Source organism: Saccostrea echinata, unplaced genomic scaffold, assembly GCF_033153115.1.
Source record: "Saccostrea echinata isolate AGI-Se365-2 ecotype Australia unplaced genomic scaffold, CSIRO_AGI_Sech_v1 ptg000054l, whole genome shotgun sequence".
In the NCBI taxonomy this organism is placed as follows: domain Eukaryota; kingdom Metazoa; phylum Mollusca; class Bivalvia; order Ostreida; family Ostreidae; genus Saccostrea; species Saccostrea echinata.
The window spans coordinates 66,336,750-66,355,746 of NW_026889803.1; the positions used below are offsets into that span (position 1 = coordinate 66,336,750).

Genomic DNA, 18,997 nt, shown 5'->3' on the forward strand with positions numbered 1-18,997 from the left:
TTTTATTCCAGATTAGCGAAATTTGATAATTAACCACTGAGTATAAGATTTTAAATTATAAAATCACAATTTCTAACTTCAAAACACCACGATTTCATGACACTTTTTGTTGTAAAATTTAACTTTTTCATTTGATACTTGATATCGCTGAAATGCATGCTGATAAGATTATTTTCAAATTATGCGAAGAAAGTACAATAAATTCGGAATTTACTGATACTCGCTCATATCTGCAACTCACAATAGGTTTATTAATTGTTCCTCAAATATCTCAAACAATTTCTGCTAAAAAAAATGCACATCTAACTTGGAAGAGCGCCTAAATGGAACCACACATGCATGTATAGAAAGCTATCTTAAAATAAATATGTTCGGTCACCACATGAATATATTAGAACCTTTGACGAATTGTTTTCAGGATTAATTAATGAAAAAAAAAAAAAAGATTGAAATGATCAAGCTTTCGTTTCTGACATTTCAGTGCATTTTTTTTTCTTCAAACATTATTTTATAATAAAACTAAATAAATGTAGAAAATTTCATGCAATAAATTGTTTAACAACTTCAATTAATACATGTCCTCATCACACTGACGCAAATATAAAATAACTCATCAAATACATGTATTGTGAAAAATTGCAACAAACTTTCATAATTTCCATATCATTTTACAGACTCTCATATCATCTTATTTAATTTTATTCATTCATGCTAGTGGCCAGTAATTAGAGCGTTTGCGTAAGGAGTCGATCCTTAGGTCGCGGGTTCGAATCCCACTGCGGGACGTGGAGACCGGTCCTTCGGATGAGACCGTTAAACTGAGGTCCCGTGTCGCAGTAAGTGCTTGTCAGAAAAAAAGACCCCTCACTGCAAAATCGCCCTCAGTGCTGAGTATAGATATAAATGCAGCCCACCAATGGCAATGGTGGCGTCTCAATATGAGTGAAAAATTCCCGAGAGGGACGTTTTAATTAAAACAAACAACAATCAAACAAAATCATTCATGCCACCGTCTATCAGTACTCACAGTACTTTGATTTAAATAAAGTTTTACTAAAAGAAATTCTGAAACTTTTTTATTCAATTGTCTATTCTATTGCAACTTATGGGATTTTTACTAGAATGTTTGTACAGTATGATGATATAAGTGAAAAATACGTTATGGGTAGTTGAATTTTTTTTTTAAATTCAATTTGGTGGTCTTTTTTTAATTCACCCATAAATAAATCGCATGTTGACATAAATAAATTGCATGTTGACATAAATAAGTTGCATGTCTGCTTAATTATGTTGCATAAATAATATGGAGATAAAGAACAGTATTCAAGCTCAGAAGTCCCATTCAAACAATGCATATCAGGAGCAGAGCAAACAAGGACCTCTTAAAATATGCTTTCATCCTTTCTGTTTTCTTTTTTTAATATTTATACTTATTTTGTGTCGTTTTTTCTATTGTATACATGTATGTACCTCTAATTTACCAACTTGTAAAAAATGTGTATTTGTTATTTATGTACCCATTGTACCGACATTTTGGTTTGGGAGAATAAAATGAACTTGAACTCTAGCGTGTTAATATAATTCATCTTGGCATGCGTGTAGGGGCAGAAATATGCCGCCATATACCCCAGAAAGATAAAAATTTTCTACGATCAAAGAAAATGAAACTCGAAATATCCTTTTCAAATCTAAATCTCTATTAATTCCTCATAGTGCACATTCAAATAAATGCCACTGGTGAAATTGACATAAATCCTCGTTGTAAACCGAACGGAACATTAAGCACTAGCGGATGACAGAAATATAATCCCAGTGTAATAAACTGTTGCTTTCCGATGGCGTAATTCAATCAACATACATGTAATGTAAAACAAGGAAAAAGAACTGATTTTTTTATCAGCAGAAAACATTTAAATAAAAAAGGTTATGCAGAGTTTCCTTCTGATGAGTCTATTTTTATAATAACGGCTCATTATTTGTTTATTAAATTACAGATTATAATATATTTCAACACTCAACAGTTGTCAATTAATTACAATTAATCTTATCCACTTTTTTCTGATTTAGGTGACTGACTGATTCAGGTGACTGATTGACATCGAAACCTCATCTCATATTGCGATTCAAATATCCCGCATGCAAACGCGAAACATTCCAGGTATGTTTAATCTTTACAACCCAATTTTAGAACGAGTTGTTCAGCTACTGTTCGAAATTCCTCAGTATGAGGCTGGAAGTAAATAATGAATGAAAGAAAATGAAACAAAACATGTGATTCAGGTATGAAAATAAGAAATCATATCATAAAAATTTAAAGAGTTTTATTTTATTATTTCATCTTTTTCTCCGAGTGTTTTTGTGAGCTAGGTCGACGGTCAGACTCAAAGTACTGTACTGAAGATTAGAAGGTGTTAGGAGGTTAAATTTTTGTTTTAGTTTTAATGACCACAACTCGAAATGTGAGAGACCTGTATCAAGTTTCAATGCAACTGAAAGGGGCCAACCGGCAAAGTCTTAAAAGGGAGAAATCTTTTGCCCAAATGATGATTTACCCACCCACCCGAACACCAACTACAGTCAAGAGTCTGATAATGTTTACTTTAAAAAATTCACACCCTCCAGCAACAATGTTGTACGATCTGAAGTTTACAACTAACATGTAACATTCCAAAATGATCTACTAGTATTTCTCCCTTCTAAACTGTAAACATTAATTGGAATAATTCAAGATTTGTTTTGGCATTCTTTATTCTGGGTATTTTACAGGTTGGGACCAATCGCCCAAATGGGATATAATAGCCCGTTTTGGATATAATATCCCAAATGGGATATAAATTCACAGTACAAAAAATGAAAATTTTTATTTTGGCTATAAATATCTTAAATCCACATCAACATACTTATAAAGGAATAACTTTTGGTTTACAAGTTTTTCTGTATGCCCACTGTTTAGGAGATCGATCCCTCAGAAGTTCCAAAACTTCTTGGGGATCAATCTAAAAAACTGTATGGTTGCAGAAAAACTTGCATGCCAAAAGTTACTCCTTTTTAAGAATTCTTATGCGGATTTATGATATTTATAGCCAAAATGAAAATTTTCATTTTTGCACTGTGAATTTATATCCCATTTGGGATATTATATCCCAAACAGGCTATTATATCCAATTTGGGCGATTGGTTACAACCTGTTTTAAGAAAACAAAATTTTTTGATTTTATTTCTACTGAGCTAGTAAAGGTGTAGACAGAATGTTTTATTGTTAAAATGATAAATGTCCTACGGACCCAGTTTAACGATAGAATGCATTCTGTGTATTGTCAACGTAGCAAAGAAAATACTGGAGGTAACCCTAACTCAGTGCATTTACTATGAAAAATCCTGAGAATTGAATTCTTCCATTATATGGATTAATTTTTAGATGAAAGGTACATGTATTTTCAGTCTCAAAAAGGTTTGTTTTGATTAATTCGACTGTTATTTTCAATGCAACTTCATTAATTTTTCTCCAAAATTGTTTTGGAGCGATTCAGCAATTTTCTGCTACATTATGGATTTATATGGGAGGCATTTTAACTGTGATGAGGGCCTGTCCCGAGACACAGTTAGATTATTCTAACTAGTAAAGGTGATTATTTAGAAAATAAACTGGAGCAACAAATGCTTGTCCAGTTACCCGACTGAAAATTCTCCAGCGAATCAGATGATGTGTTACATTGTTGATATAAAGCATTTTTGATCACCTATGTAGAATGAACGAGTTACTTGTTCTGTCTAATCCAAACACTTGCTTTTTATGTCATTACTTACAAATTTACTAAATGAAAATTTGTGCATGATAGGCAAAAAATGTTATTAAGATTCATTGAGACCAATTCTGGGCCATTAAGCATGTCCCCTCGTATGCTCATTGCTTATGGAAATAAAAAAAATTAAATAACTTTTTTTTTTTTAGAAAGTCAAAGCATCATTCTTAATTATAATGCATTGTAATGTGAATTCAATTAAGTATGACAAGCATTGTCTTCACATAATTTGTAAAAGAACACATTATGTGAAGTGACATCAGATCTAATTTTTGACCGATTATTGACATTAGTGAAAAAATAATGAATCAATGTATAATGTATTCTTCAACATGTTTAATGCATAGTGTTTTCCAGTACATTGAATTTTAAGGAGGAATAAAAGTTAAAATATAATCATATTTCCAGGAGAAGTATGTTACAAAAATTCAGAATTAAATGCTATTTTGCTCCTGTAAAACATGATCTAGCCAATTCCTAATGTATGTAAATAAAATAAGAAATTTTAAATCAGTAAGTAGATGCATGTATATACCTTTAACATTACAAGCTAACCAATTTGCAGGGAAACCAGTGTTTTACGAAGTAAAATGGTCCGGTAAGTACTGCTGCAGTATTGTTTAGCATGATAAGCATGGGATTTAGCATGGGATAACACTATATTCAAATTGTATATATCGTATTATATATGAACTAACAATATTAATTAGTTTTAATGTTTTAGGGCTTGCTTTTCAATAGTAAGATTTAGTGTAGACTAGCACACTTTGTAGATTCCTAATCTACTGTAAGGAATAAAATTAACAGCTGAATAAAGTTATACATTTATAGGGTTATAGTATTGCCATTTTGTGTGTGTGTGGGGGGGGAGGGGGGGGGGGGAGATGTTGTTGTAGTAAAGTCACTCCTTGTTTAACAAGAAAAGGAATCTTCATCATGTTCATATGTGCATGCATTTTAGCTACAGTTATTGTGTTATTGTTTGGCTTGTTAAACAATGTAGTGCCTGATTAGTTGGTCTGTCATATTTAATATTATCACTACTTTGTAAGTGTGCCTACTTTTTCGGCAGCTTCTTACATTCAGCTCACCTGAAGCAAACAGAAATTTATTATGAAACTCCTAACATCTTGGATGTAAAATTTCATATTGATTTCAAACCCAGAAAAAGCTGTAAGCTAAATCAAATTATAATTACATTAATTTTGTAACAGAAAAGGAGAAAATATATGGCTGGACCAGGAATTGAACCCGGGACCCTTGCATCCCTACTCAGGTGCTCTTCCAACTAAACTACCTAGGCTTATATCCACAGCCCAAACCATTACATTCCTCCTTCCTTAAATTGTCTTTGCCCTCGAAGATACAACCCAAGTTCTTATTTACCCCTGGAAGTTCTTTCACTTGCACAACATCAAATTATATAACAGGAAAGGAGAAAATGTATGGCTGGACCTGATATTGATTCTATTACCCCTTAATGATAAGTCAGATACTCTACCCAGGCTGCTATCCATAGCCCAAACCATTACACATTAAATGCTTCAAATCATTCTTTATTCAGGTGTGTAAGTTTGTATGACTTCTGGGTGAATCAATTTATGGTATATAATCAAGGAAGCAGATTTAGCTAGTGTGGGTATTTTCATTCACATGTGCTCTCATTTAGCTTTGATTATTTTCAGCTTTTTATCTGAAACTGATGCATCAATTTTAAAGAATTTGTGTTCAGTTGGAGGATAACGTAATTATGATCCCTGTTATTACTAGTGGTGGGACCTAAACCTTCAAATTAATCAAGTCTAGTCCGACACTGAACTCGCAAAATGATACCTCTCACTCCCATACTAGTGGTGGGACCTAAACCTTCATATTAATCAAGTCTAGTCCGACGTCAAACTCACAAAATGATACCTCTCACTCCCATACTAGTGGTGGGACCTAAACCTTCATATTAATCAAGTCTAGTCCGACGTCAAACTCACAAAATGATACCTCTCACTCCCATACTAGTGGTGGGATCTAAACCTTCAAATTAATCAAGTCTAGTCCGACGTCAAACTCACAAAATGATACGTCTCACTCCCATACTAGTGGTGGGACCTAAACCTTCATATTAATCAAGTCTAGTCCGACGTCAAACTCACAAAATGATACCTCTCACTCCCATACTAGTGGTGGGATCTAAACCTTCATATTAATCAAGTCTAGTCCGACGTCAAACTCACAAATTGATACCTCTCACTCCCATACTAGTGGTGGGACCTAAACCTTCATATTAATCAAGTCTAGTCCGACGTCAAACTCACAAAATGATACCTCTCACTCCCATACTAGTGGTGGGATCTAAACCTTCAAATTAATCAAGTCTAGTCCGACGTCAAACTCACAAAATGATACCTCTCACTCCCATACTAGTGGTGGGACCTAAACCTTTATATTAATCAAGTCTAATCCGACGTCAAACTCACAAAATGATACCTCTCACTCCCATACTAGTAGTGGGACCTAAACCTTCATATTAATCAAGTCTAGTCCGACGTCAAACTCACAAAATGATACCTCTCACTCCCATACTAGTGGTGGGATCTAAACCTTCAAATTAATCAAGTCTAGTCCTACGCTGAACTCACAAAATGATACCTCTCACTCCCATATTAGTATATTAGCAAAGTCAGTGTTGCTATGGAAAAGCCCAATTATCTGTCCCATCAAATAAAATAAATGGTCACAATGGCACTATGTAATAAAGATTCTGTGAAAGTCTCATTTAATTTTATTCAGTTGTATCGGAGGAGTTTCAGAGAAGAGTTGGGTATACCCTTAACCATGACAAATTTATGGTTGGATAAATACCACCACCACTATATACCCCAGCTTTTTTGGTGGGGGTGTTATAATGATACAATTTAGTCTTACAGGCAGGGCCTAACTTCCAAAATAATGCAGTCTTTAAAGATAACTCTTTATTATTGTGAAATATGTGGAGATAAAGAACAGTATTCAAGCTTAAAAGTCCATTAAATATTACAAAATAGGAGTAGAGCAAACACGTACCTCTAAGACATCAGAGGTGGGATAAGGTGCCAGGGAGGAGTGAGCATCCCCTGCCGACCGGTCACACCTGCCGTGTGCTCCATGTCATGATCGGGAAATAACGAAAAATCCGTCGACAATTCAGTGTGTAAATAATGACCTAACAATTAGTATGAGAAAAGTCAGTCAGCATTTGACTTAATGATAGATTGTATTTGCTGACAAGGTCATTGTATCAACCATAGAACTTACGAAATGATGACTTTATACGGGACTGCTGATATTCTTGTTTCATCAACTTGTTTGTCAATAACTTACCTCATTTTAGAAATCATACATACGTAGAGCTTGCTCTGGCATATTGGATCAACTGAGAGATATAAACCCGGTATGCAGGTGATAAGGGTATATTGCTGCATAAGTAAGGGATGTTGACGATTTAAAAGTTAAAGTCATCACGTTTATCATAAAGCTTTATTGTTAGATTACCTTTAACATTTTTTTCTAGTAAAATATCCAAGTATGAAACAAATGTGTCAGACTCTGTGGTATCTTTTATCTCAAGCTCACCGGGATATATAGCACGTCAACATAAGAATGGAAATAACCATTGTTAATTGACGATACATCATCAATATATCTAAATGTCGAGATGAAGGTGACAACAAGTGTTTTCTTCTTTTCAAGTAAAAGATCTTTAACAAATTCTGCTTCATATGAATACAAAAATAGGTCTGCTAATAACAGGGCACAAATTGGTACCCATGGGAATTCCAATAGATTGTTGGAAGACCTGGTCCCCAAAAAACACATAGATATTGTCAATCAGAAATTCGAGCGTCTTTTTAATGTCAACTTCAGAGTACTTGTGTGTACAATCAGATTGTTTTCAAATTAAATGGATTCTATCTTAAATGTGAATGAGGGAAGGGGATATAATTTAATTATACCCCTACTTGAAAAGTGGGGATATATAGTAATAAGGGTGTCTGTCTGTACATCAGTCCATCCGTCACACTTGGGGTTACCCATCTCTTAACCCCAACACCTCCTATACCAATAAATTTCACAGAATATGGCACACCAGACTGAGATTCCAAAATGGGCCTCCTGAATCTCCAGTCAGGTGCTCTACCAACTGAGCTATCTGGCCACCAGCGATCAAACTCGTCTGACTACCACATTCTCATAAAGGAGGTGGAACAGGGAGTATCATTTTGTGAGCTCAATACAGGCGTCTATGTGACCTGTAAAATTTAGGCGCCAACTGGTTCCTAATCAAAACAATTTAGTCGCCAATGCAAAGTTTTAGTTGCCAGGTAAATTTTTCTTAGGCACCAATTTAAAAACTGATATTAGTCAATATATAGAGACATGTCCATTGCTAACTTTTAAACTTCTTTTCTGCTCTTTATAAAAAATTTGAAAATGTTTATAGTTAGTAATTTGATGATCACCAAGTCAATTTAAAATGGTCGCTTTTTTGGCGACTTATAAAAAATTTTTTAGATACCAGTCCTAATTTTTAGGTGCCATTGCGACTAAATTAGTCACCAATTAGAGCCCTGCAATGCTCACAGTACCTCTAGGTATATATTTCCTATTTTGTAACTACAATGTAATTTTGTATTTTTATAATACAACAGTTGTTGTGAGTTCTAATTTTACAATTAAGGCTGACATAGGTGTGTCGTATAATGCTAAGTTAGACTTCATTCAACAGAAATATGTTCCTAAATCGTAAAAAAAATTCTTTGTTTGGGAAGTAAAAGATATTTCTTATATAAAAAAACACCCGTGTTTTTCAATATTTGAAGAGATGTGAAATGGAATGCTTAAATTACATCTTCTTTCATATTTACATGTAGTCCCTTTTCCTGTTTCAGATCAGGCTTCAAGATGCAAGGTAAGGTCACTTTTATTGTGATATCATTGAGTTAAGATGGCAATGACAACAACATAACTGTGTATCAGTGTCAAAAGTTTACACGTGCAGTAGACAAGATAAGCTTAGACTGCCTACAACATAACTGTCTATCAGTGTCAAAAGTTTACACTTGCAGTAGGCCATGACAAGCTTAGACTCCCTACAACATAACTGTGTATCAGTGTCAAAAGTTTACACGTGCAGTAGACAAGATAAGCTTAGACTCCCTACAACATAATTGTCTATCAGTGACAAAAGTTTACACTTGCAGAAGGCCATGACAAGCTTAGACTCTCTACAACATAACTGACTTTGACATGAGTATAAGCATTAGAAGATTTTATTGAATATTACTGAATCATGCTCTAATACTGATGTTAGGACTTAAGGTTTTGCCAAAGGTCAACATGTCCAAAAATTTATTTTTAAAATAGCTCCAAAACTATGTCAGGTATAAAGTTAAAACTTTTACAGTTTATAGATATATCATTGATTAACCGATAGAAAGTATCACTTGAAAACAAATATTTAAAAAAATATTTTTTGAGAAAAATTTTTTTAAAAAAAATTACATATTTTAATAAAAATGCACCTGCTTAATTCTGTACTTTTAGTGAAAACCATATCATTGCAGAATTAATATATGTTTATCAATGAAGGGCAAGTTGGACGTGAATGGTCTCTGAAAGGCTGTTATTGAAAGCATGACATGTATAAAGACAAGACCCCTATAAAATCCGCCATTTGCAATGTACTTTCAGTTTCAAATCTTAACATTTAGACAAAATAAACAGGGAAAACAACTTTTCAAAGACTATCGAAGTCCAACTTGCCCTTCATTGATAAACATATATTGTTTCTGCAATGATGGCTTTCACTAAAATACAGAATTAATTAGGTGTATTTTATAAAAAAAAATATATGCATTTTTTAAAAAGAATTTTTCTCGATAATTTTTTTTTTTTTTTTAAGTATTTGTTATCAAGTGATACTTTCTATCTGTTAATCAATAATATATTTATAAACTGTAAAAGTTTTAAGTTTATAAACCACATAGTTTTGGAGCTATTGTAAAAATAAATTTTTGGACATGTTGACCTTAACCTTAATCAAAGGCATTATGTTCAGTTTTAAAAGTTTATCGAGTTACAAATAAAAAATTTTTAAAGTTTAATTCATGAATGAAATTAAAGTTTAAAGAAGATATAATGAAGTGAACCGCAAAACCTGAACCAAATGAAAAATTGCAGTACTGAGCTTAAACATTTTTGGAACTGTGACAGCCTAGCTTAAATGATTTTGATTGTTGTACTTGTTTTAATGAGAGGTTAGGTTTTCATCATCTTGTCAGTAACACTACAAAGTACACACTAACAGTAAATCCATATCAAGTCCAGACTACCATGAAAAAGTCTTTTTGTCATACAAAATGTAGATTTTTTCTTAATATTAAACTAATCTGGGATTCAGAATTTTTTAGTAAAACTCCACACTGTAAGAAGTTGATTTTATTGACTTGGATTAAAAGCTAGTTATTAACTTTTAACATTGCTTGTCCATATTCTTTGATTAGCTACAGTGTAACTGCTTGGAATTTCATAGACTGATTTTTATGCCCCGCCATGAATATGGCCAGGGCTTATAGTGTTTGTCATGTCTGTCTTCCGTCCTTCTGTCCTTCCGTCTGTCCTTCCGTCACACTTTGCATTTAGCTCTGTTCAAAGCTCAGTTTCAAAGAAACTATCCAAGATATTTTTATCAAACTTCATATGCTGTTAGATATTGATGAGAGCTATGCAACTGCATCAACATTTTTTGACCTTGACCTTTCCTTTGACCTTGACCTCACTTTTCTTAAATTAGTGTTCAGCTCAGTTTTAAAGATACCATTCAAGATAGTGTTATCAAACTTCATATGCTGATACATACTGATGAGAGCTATTCAACTGCATCAACATTTTTTGACCTTGGCCTTTCTTTTGACCTTGACCTCACTTTTTAGCTCACCTGAGCCGAAGGCTCAAGTGAGCTTTTCTCATCACATTTTGTCCGGCGTCCGTCTGTCCGTCCGTCTGTCTGTCTGTAAACTTTTCACATTTTTGACTTCTTCTCAAGAACCACTGGTCCAAATTCAACCAAACTTGCCACAAAGTATCCTTGGGTGAAGGGGATTCAAGTTTGTTCAAATGAAGGGCCACGCCCTCTTTCAAGGGGAGATAATTAGGAATTAGTGAAAAAATAATGGCATCATTTAAAAATCTTCTTCTCAAGAACCACTGGGCCAGGAAAGATGAAACTTATGTGGAAACATCCTCAGGTAGTGTAGATTCAAATTTGTTCAAATCATGACCCCCGGGGGTAGGGTGGGGCCACGATGGGGGATCAAAGTTTTACATAGAAATATTTAGGAGAATATCTTTAAAAATCTTCTTCTTAAGAACAGGAAAGCCATGATTGGTCATATTTATATGAAAGCATCCTCAGGTAGTGTCGATTCAAGTTTGTTCAAATCATGACCCCCAGGGGTAGGGTGGGGGCACGATGGGGGATCAAAGTTTTACATAGAAATATATAGGAGAATATCTTTAAAAATATTCTTCTTAAGAACAGCAAAGCCATGGTTGGTCATATTTATATGGAAGCATCCTCAGGTAGTGTAGATTCAAATTTGTTCAAATCATGACCCCTGGGGGTATGGTTGGGCCACAATGGGGGATCAAAGTTTTACATAGAAATATACTGTGGTTTCAACAATTTTCGTTGGCATCAATTTTCGTGTATTTTGTAAAACAGATGTTTTCGAGGATACGTAATTTCGTGGACAAAAGCATTGCCTATATAAATGAATAATATATTTCGTAAATCAATGAACATTTAAGTTCGTGGATCTGCCCAACAACGAAATCCTCGAAAATTGGTGCTCAACGAATATTGATGAAACCACAGTATAGGAGAATATCTTTAAAAATCTTCTTCTTAAGAACAGTAAAGCCATGATTGGTCATATTTATATGAAAGCATCCTCAGGTAGTGTAGATTAAAATTTTTCAAATCATGACCCCTGGGGATAGGGTGGGGCCACAATGGGGGATCAAAGTTTTACATAGAAATATATAGGAAAATATCTTAAAATATCTTCTTCTTAAGAACAGTAAAGCCATGATTGGTCATATTTATATGGAAGCATCCTCAGGTAATGTAGATTCAAATTTGTTCAAATCATGACCCCTGGGGGTATGGTTGGGCCACAATGGGGGATCAAAGTTTTACAAAGAAATATATAGGAGAATATCTTTAAAAATCTTCTTCTTAAGAACAGCAAAGCCATGATTGGTCATATTTATATGGAAGCATCCTCAGGTAGTGTAGATTAAAATTTGTTCAAATCATGACCCCTGGGGATAGGGTGGGGCCACAATGGGGGATCAAAGTTTTACATAGAAATATATAGGAGAATATCTTTAAAAATCTTCTTCTTAAGAACAGTAAAGCCATGATTGGTCATATTTATATGAAAGCATCCTCAGGTAGTGTAGATTCAAGTTTGTTCAAATCATGACCCCTGGGGGTATGGTTGGGCCACAATGGGGGATCAAAGTTTTACAAAGAAATATATATAGGAGAATATCTTTAAAAATCTTCTTCTCAAGATCAGGAAAGCCATGATTGGTCATATTTATATGAAAGCATCCTCAGGTAGTGTAGATTCAAGTTTGTTCAAATCATGACCCCTGGGGGTATGGTCGGGCCACAATGGGGGATCAAAGTTTTACAAAGAAATATATATAGGAGAATATCTTAAAAAATCTTCTTCTCAAGATCAGGAAAGCCATGATTGGTCATATTTATATGAAAGCATCCTCAGGTAGTGTAGATCCAAGTTTGTTCAAATCATGACCCCTGGGGGTATGGTCGGGCCACAATGGGGGATCAAAGTTTTACAAAGAAATATATATAGGAGAATATCTTTAAAAATCTTCTTCTCAAGATCAGGAAAGCCATGATTGGTCATATTTATATGAAAGCATCCTCAGGTAGTGTTGATTCAAGTTTCTTCAAATCATAACCCCCAGGGGGTATGGTCGGGCAACAATGGGGGATCAAAGTTTTACATAGAAATAAATAGGAAAATATCTTTAATAATCTTCTTCTGAAGAACAGCAAAGCCATGATTGGTCATATTTATATGGAAGCATCCTCAGGTAGTGTAGATTCAAGTTTGTTCAAATCATGACCCCCAGGGGTAGGGTGGGGTCACAATGGGTGATTAAAGTTTACAGAGGAATATATAGGAAAAAATCTTTTTCTCAAGAACAGAAAAGCTATGATTAGTCAAATTGATTATTGATATGGAGGCATCCTTGGGTAGTGTAGAATGAAATTTGTTCAAATGAGGGCCCACGGGGGTAGGGTGGGGGCCACAATGGGGGATCAAATTTTTACAAATGAAAATATGGGAAAAAATCTTCTGCTTTTAAAATTCAACCCCCCCCAACAACCCCCCCCCCCCCCCCCCCCCCCCCGGTAAACTGTTCAATACTGAACTTATTTGTGCTTTTTTTCCTAGCCAATATGCTCAGGTGAGCGATGTGGCCCATGGGCCTCTTGTTTTAAATTAGTGTTTAGCTCAGTTTTAATGAAACCATTCAAGATATTTTTAACAAACTTCATATGCTGATACATACTGATGAGAGCTATTCAACTGCATCAACATTTTTTGACCTTGACCTCACTTTTCTTAAATTAGTATCAAACTTCATATGCTGATACATACTGATGAGAGCTATTCAACTGCATCAACATTTTTTGACTTTGACCTTTCCTTTGACCTTGACCTCACTTTTCTTTAATTAGTGTTAAGCTTAGTTTTAAAACCATTCATAATATTTTTATCAAACTTCATTTGCTAATACATACCGATGTAACTTTCAATTGCATAAACAATTTTTTTTTTACCTTGACCTTTCATTTGACCTTGACCTCACTTTTCTCAAATTTGTGTCAAACTTCATATGCTGATACATACTAATGTAAGCTATTCAACTGCATCAATATTTTTTCACCTTGACCTTTCCTTTGACCTTGACCTCACTTTTCTTTAATTAGTGTTTAGCTTAGTTTTAAAACCATTCATAATATTTTTATCAAACTTCAAATGCTAATACATACCGATGTAACCTTTCAACTGCATAAACAATTTTTTTTTTACCTTGACCTTTCCTTTGACCTTGACCTCACTTTTCTCAATTTGTGTTAAAATGTTGCATTACTAATGTACCCTCGGCGGGGCATTCATGTCCTATGGACATATTTCTAGTTTTTAATAGAAAGCTCTTGATGATTGATTCTATCAAGAACTCTGATAAGAGGGGATAACATAATGATCAGAGTCTCATTATTTGTATATTTCAGATTTACTAAGAAGATCTGCAGCATGTCTTTGTATTGTGTTTGTTCTTGGAGCAGCATTTGTCATGATGGAATTTTCTTCAATCATTATAAGAAATCGACAAATAGTAAAAAAGACAAAAGTTCCGACTGAGATAAAATCTCTCCCTGGACAAAATAAATCCAGTCAAGTAACGAGATCCACAATCTGGCCCGTCAGCACTAGACCAGCTCCCACACATTATCTTACTGTCAATTTTGAAGGACGGCTTGGGAATCAAATATTTGAATTTGCCTCAATGTTTGGGATTGCCAAGCATAACAATCTCATACCTATTATTCCTCCCAATTCTCTACTTCGTAGAATTTTCAAGATATCTGTGGACAATACAAGGTCTGATATCAAACTCACCAGACGGTACCATGAGAAGAAAGGTTGTACCTTTGAGCCAGCCCTGATGTCACTTGGTGGGTTTCAGAATGTGTGGATAAAAGGATACCTTCAGAGCTGGAAATACTTTCAACACATAGAAAAGGAACTCAGAAGGCAATATACATTTCAAGACCATATAGCATTAAAAGCCAAATCCACATTCCAGTCGGTTATCTCAGAAAAGAAAATCACCTCGGACACGGTCTTTGTGGCTGTTCATGTCCGTAGGGGGGACATGAAAACTAACCAAAACTTTGTGAACTATGGATATACCACGGCAGGTATTGATTACCTTGAAAGAGCCATGAACACATTCCGCAAAGACTTTAACAACATACTCTTTGTTGTGGGATCTGACGATCTGAAATGGTGTAGGGAGAACTTGAAGAAGGATGATACCGTATTCATTCCTCCAGGAAGTTCCCCTGAAATGGATGTGGCAATACTGACCAACTGTAACCACGCGGTGATGACCGTCGGGAGTTATGGCTGGTGGACGGCATGGCTCATCAATGGTAGAACTATTTACTACAAAGGATATCCTACGCCTAAGTCTAGTCTGGCAGCTTTATTCAAGGCTGAAGATTACTATTTGCCTCACTGGGTTCCTATGTGACAAGTTTTCAATTCTTTTTACAAGCTTACGTACATAAATTTATGCAATTCTTAAAGTGATTGCCTTAGCTCAATCCACAAAACTAAGTTTCTGTATCCTTAAAGTATTACACTTACACAGACAGATCATTACACATACAGGTCATTGCACTGACACAGACAGGTCATTACACAGACAGATCATTACACTGACAGGTCATTACACATACAGGTCATTACACTGACACAGACAGGTCATTACACAGACAGATCATTACACAGATAGATCATTACACTGACAGGTCATTACACATACAGGTCATTACACAGACAGATCATTACATAGACAGGTCATCAGACAAAAAAAAATCATTACACAGAATCAGACAGGTCATTACACAGAAGGTCATTACACAGAAGGTCATTACAAAAACAGGTCATTACAAATACAGGTCATTACACAGAATCAGACAGGTCATTACAGACACAGACAGGTCATTACACAGATAATTGAGAAGTAACTAAAAGTTCAACAGACTTGTAAAAATAATTGTAAGAAAGTGTACAGAGCTTTAATTCATGATTTGGATAACTACATACATATTCTACACAATCCATAGCTTTATTAGCTCACCTGAGCCCAAGGTTCAAGTAAGCTTTTCTGATCAAAAATGTTCAGATCAGTCTGTCTGTTGTATGTTGTCTGTAAATTTTTCACATTTTCAACTTCGTCTCCAGAACCACTGGGCCAATTTCAGACAAACTTGCCACAAAGTATCCTTGGGTGAAGGGGGGTGTAAGTTTGTTTACATGAAGTGCCACACCTTCTCTCAAGGGTGATAATTAAGAACTCATTAAAATTTGGTGGCATCATTTAAAAATCTTCTCAAGAACCACTGGGCCAGTAAAAATAAAACTTATTTAAAAGCTTCATTTCATACTGTAGATTCAATTTTCTTCATATCATGACCCCCAAGGGTAGAGTTGAGCCAAGAACAGCAGAGTCATTAATAGTCATTTTAATTTAGAATAGTCCTCAGGTAGTGTAGATTCAAGTTTGTCTAAATCAGGACCCCCTGGGGATAGGGTGGAACACAACAGGGGATCAAAGTTATACATAGAAATACGTGTATAGAGGAAATATCTTTTAAAATCTTCTACTCAAGAACAGCAGAGCCGCGATCAGTCATATTTATATGGAATCATCTTCAGGTCATGTAGATTAAAGTCTGTTCAGTCATGACCCATGGGAGTAGGGTTGGACAGAAATGGGGAATCAAACTTTAACACAGGGATATATACGAGAAGTCTTTAAAAATCTTTATCCCAGGAACAGCAAAGCCATGATTAGTCATATTTATATGAAGCATTGTAGATTCAAATTTGTTCAAATCATGACCCCCAAAAGTAGGCCAGGGCAACAATGGGCATTCAAAGTTCTTCATAGGAAAACATTAGAAAAATCTTAAAAGTCCTCTTCTCAAGAAAAGCATATCCATGATAGGTCATATTTCTTTATAGAAGCATCCTCCTGCAATGTAGATTGAAGTTTGTTCAAATCATGACCCCCCTTGGGTACGGTGGGGCCATTATATGTGATCAAATTTTTACATAAGAATATGTAGGAAAAAGAATCTGCTGATGAAGAACAGAAGGGCCAAAGTTACTCAGGTGAGCGTTGTGGCTCATTGGCCTCTTGTATATTCATAAAAGCAGCATTAAGTGCAGTTCTTTTAAAGCATATCACATACTGTAAATAAAGCGAGTTTTTTTTTATAGGTTCAATAAAATACAGTTGAACTTCGATATCACGAACACTGATATCTCGAATACCATGGATATGTCGAATTGATTTGGAAGTCCCAACTACTAATTCTTTAAATATTTTACCCTCAATATCGAAAATCCTTGGATACCTCGAAGTTTTTTCTCAGTCCAATCAAGTTTGAGATATCGAGGTTTGACTGTAGTTGTGGGATAGTTTATGTTCAGCAGTCTGTTAGGGATATTATTATAAACATTTTTTTTTTTTATAATACTCTGCTTTAAGTTTTATGTATACTGCATGTAGACCCACCATAGTTTGCTTCGGTGATGAATCCAGATTTGTGTGAATGCCTTATACATGAACATCATGGAGTATGATTAATGCAAATTCAATTTTATTTCATGAATACTTTATAATGTTTTACTTTAAGAAATCTATTGTGAATAATACACTGGTGTAAATATTGAAGAAAAGTGTGCAATTTTTTTAGATAACTTATTGAAAAGTTTATTATCTTTTAATTTATATTTTTTACATATTTATCCAATGTTATTTAACCCAGACAATTTGATCCAAGCTTACTTTGGTCTGATACCGTAAATCACTTTGTATTTGTGAGAATTTTATTTTTGCATAATCATGTGAGACTGTCAGCTCATGAAAATTTTATTCTCGTGTATATTTGTAATATGGAAGATTACATAGTTCAATGACCGAAATTCATGAAAATTTTGTCTCGCTAATAGAAACCAGCAAAAATAAGGTGTCACAAAAATTAAAGTGATTTTCAGTAGTTCTTTGTTTACTTTGGTGTAGTTATAGGCTCATCTTAAGATGGGACATACTGTATGTCTGTCTGTCTGTTAGCTTTTTCATGTCTGGCTCATAACTAAAGTACTATGAAGCCTAGAATAATTAAACTTTATAAGCTGATACATCTTTGGTAGAAGGTGCCTTGCACATTAAAAATAGGTTGCTGTGACCTTAAATTGAGATGATGTGGCCAAATATGGAAAAATTCTGTCCATCTTATAACTGGTAAACTATGAGACCTAGAATCCTAGAACTTGGTGAACTAATGCATGTTCAATAGAAGGTGTGTTGCATCCTACTTAAAGGTCGCCGTTGCCTTTAATTCAGGTAGGCTATAGCATTGCTCTTCATTGATAAAAAATACAATGAACAAAGCTGCAGGTGGGCATTTGTAAAATTTTTACACAACCAGTTTAGAAATATATGATGTACTATTTGTTCTAAATAATATCTACAAAATAGGAAATGCACATCGAACATCAGGAATAAAAAAATAAATCATTGAAATCTTTGTACCAAGGATGACATGATTTTCTTCCTTGCACTCTAATCTGTTTATGATAATTGAACAATATTTGATGGGCATATCATTTGCCATGGCAGTGCACTTTATTTTGAAAGTGCCATTATAGATAAAAGTAAGAAAATCTTAAATGAAACAAAATCCATCTTCAAATTTCATTTCTCAGAGTCAGGGTTTGGAAAAATTTGAAAATGATTGGCATAAAATGCACAATAAAGACCTTCTATACACTAAATCAAAATGTTTACTGTAGAAAAAATTGCCCATTCAGATAATTGTGTTGTGATCATTTCTATGTAATATTAGTATATAAACAGAGAAATCCATGATAAAGTGATATGCATGTATATTTATTTGAAATCCTGATATTTTTGTTTTGTGTTATGACTATGTAAATGATAAAATGATGTACTACTGTAAATCATAGGCATTGTGTCAAACTATCGTATTTTACAAATATTGTATACTAAAGAATACAACGTGAAAGAATCAACATCAAGTCAAATTGGCCCAAATGGCCAGTATTGTACATGTATATAGGGTGGATTCCAATTTTTTCAAAAAATTTTTGGTTTGTTCGTTAAAAATAATTGAAATGTTATATATCATTTAGGTACTCCAAAGGATTTTATATGGATTTCCCAAAGAACAAAATTGAAAATACTGGCAGATCTACAATGAATTTGATATTTGCTTGAAAATCTTCACTTTT

At 34.3% G+C, this 18,997-nt stretch overlaps 1 protein-coding gene across 1 annotated transcript; it reads left to right on the forward strand.

Moving 5' to 3' along the window:
- The first annotated feature begins 7,940 nt into the window (after positions 1-7,940).
- On the forward strand, positions 7,941-18,312 carry LOC133172135 (galactoside alpha-(1,2)-fucosyltransferase 2-like). The gene is made up of 4 exons (XM_061306955.1): positions 7,941-7,965; positions 8,486-8,579; positions 8,708-8,745; positions 14,179-18,312. The coding sequence occupies exons 1-4, from the start codon at positions 7,941-7,943 to the stop codon at positions 15,201-15,203; spliced, it is 1,182 nt and encodes a 393-aa protein (XP_061162939.1). The 3' UTR covers positions 15,204-18,312.
- Positions 18,313-18,997: the final 685 nt, after the last annotated feature.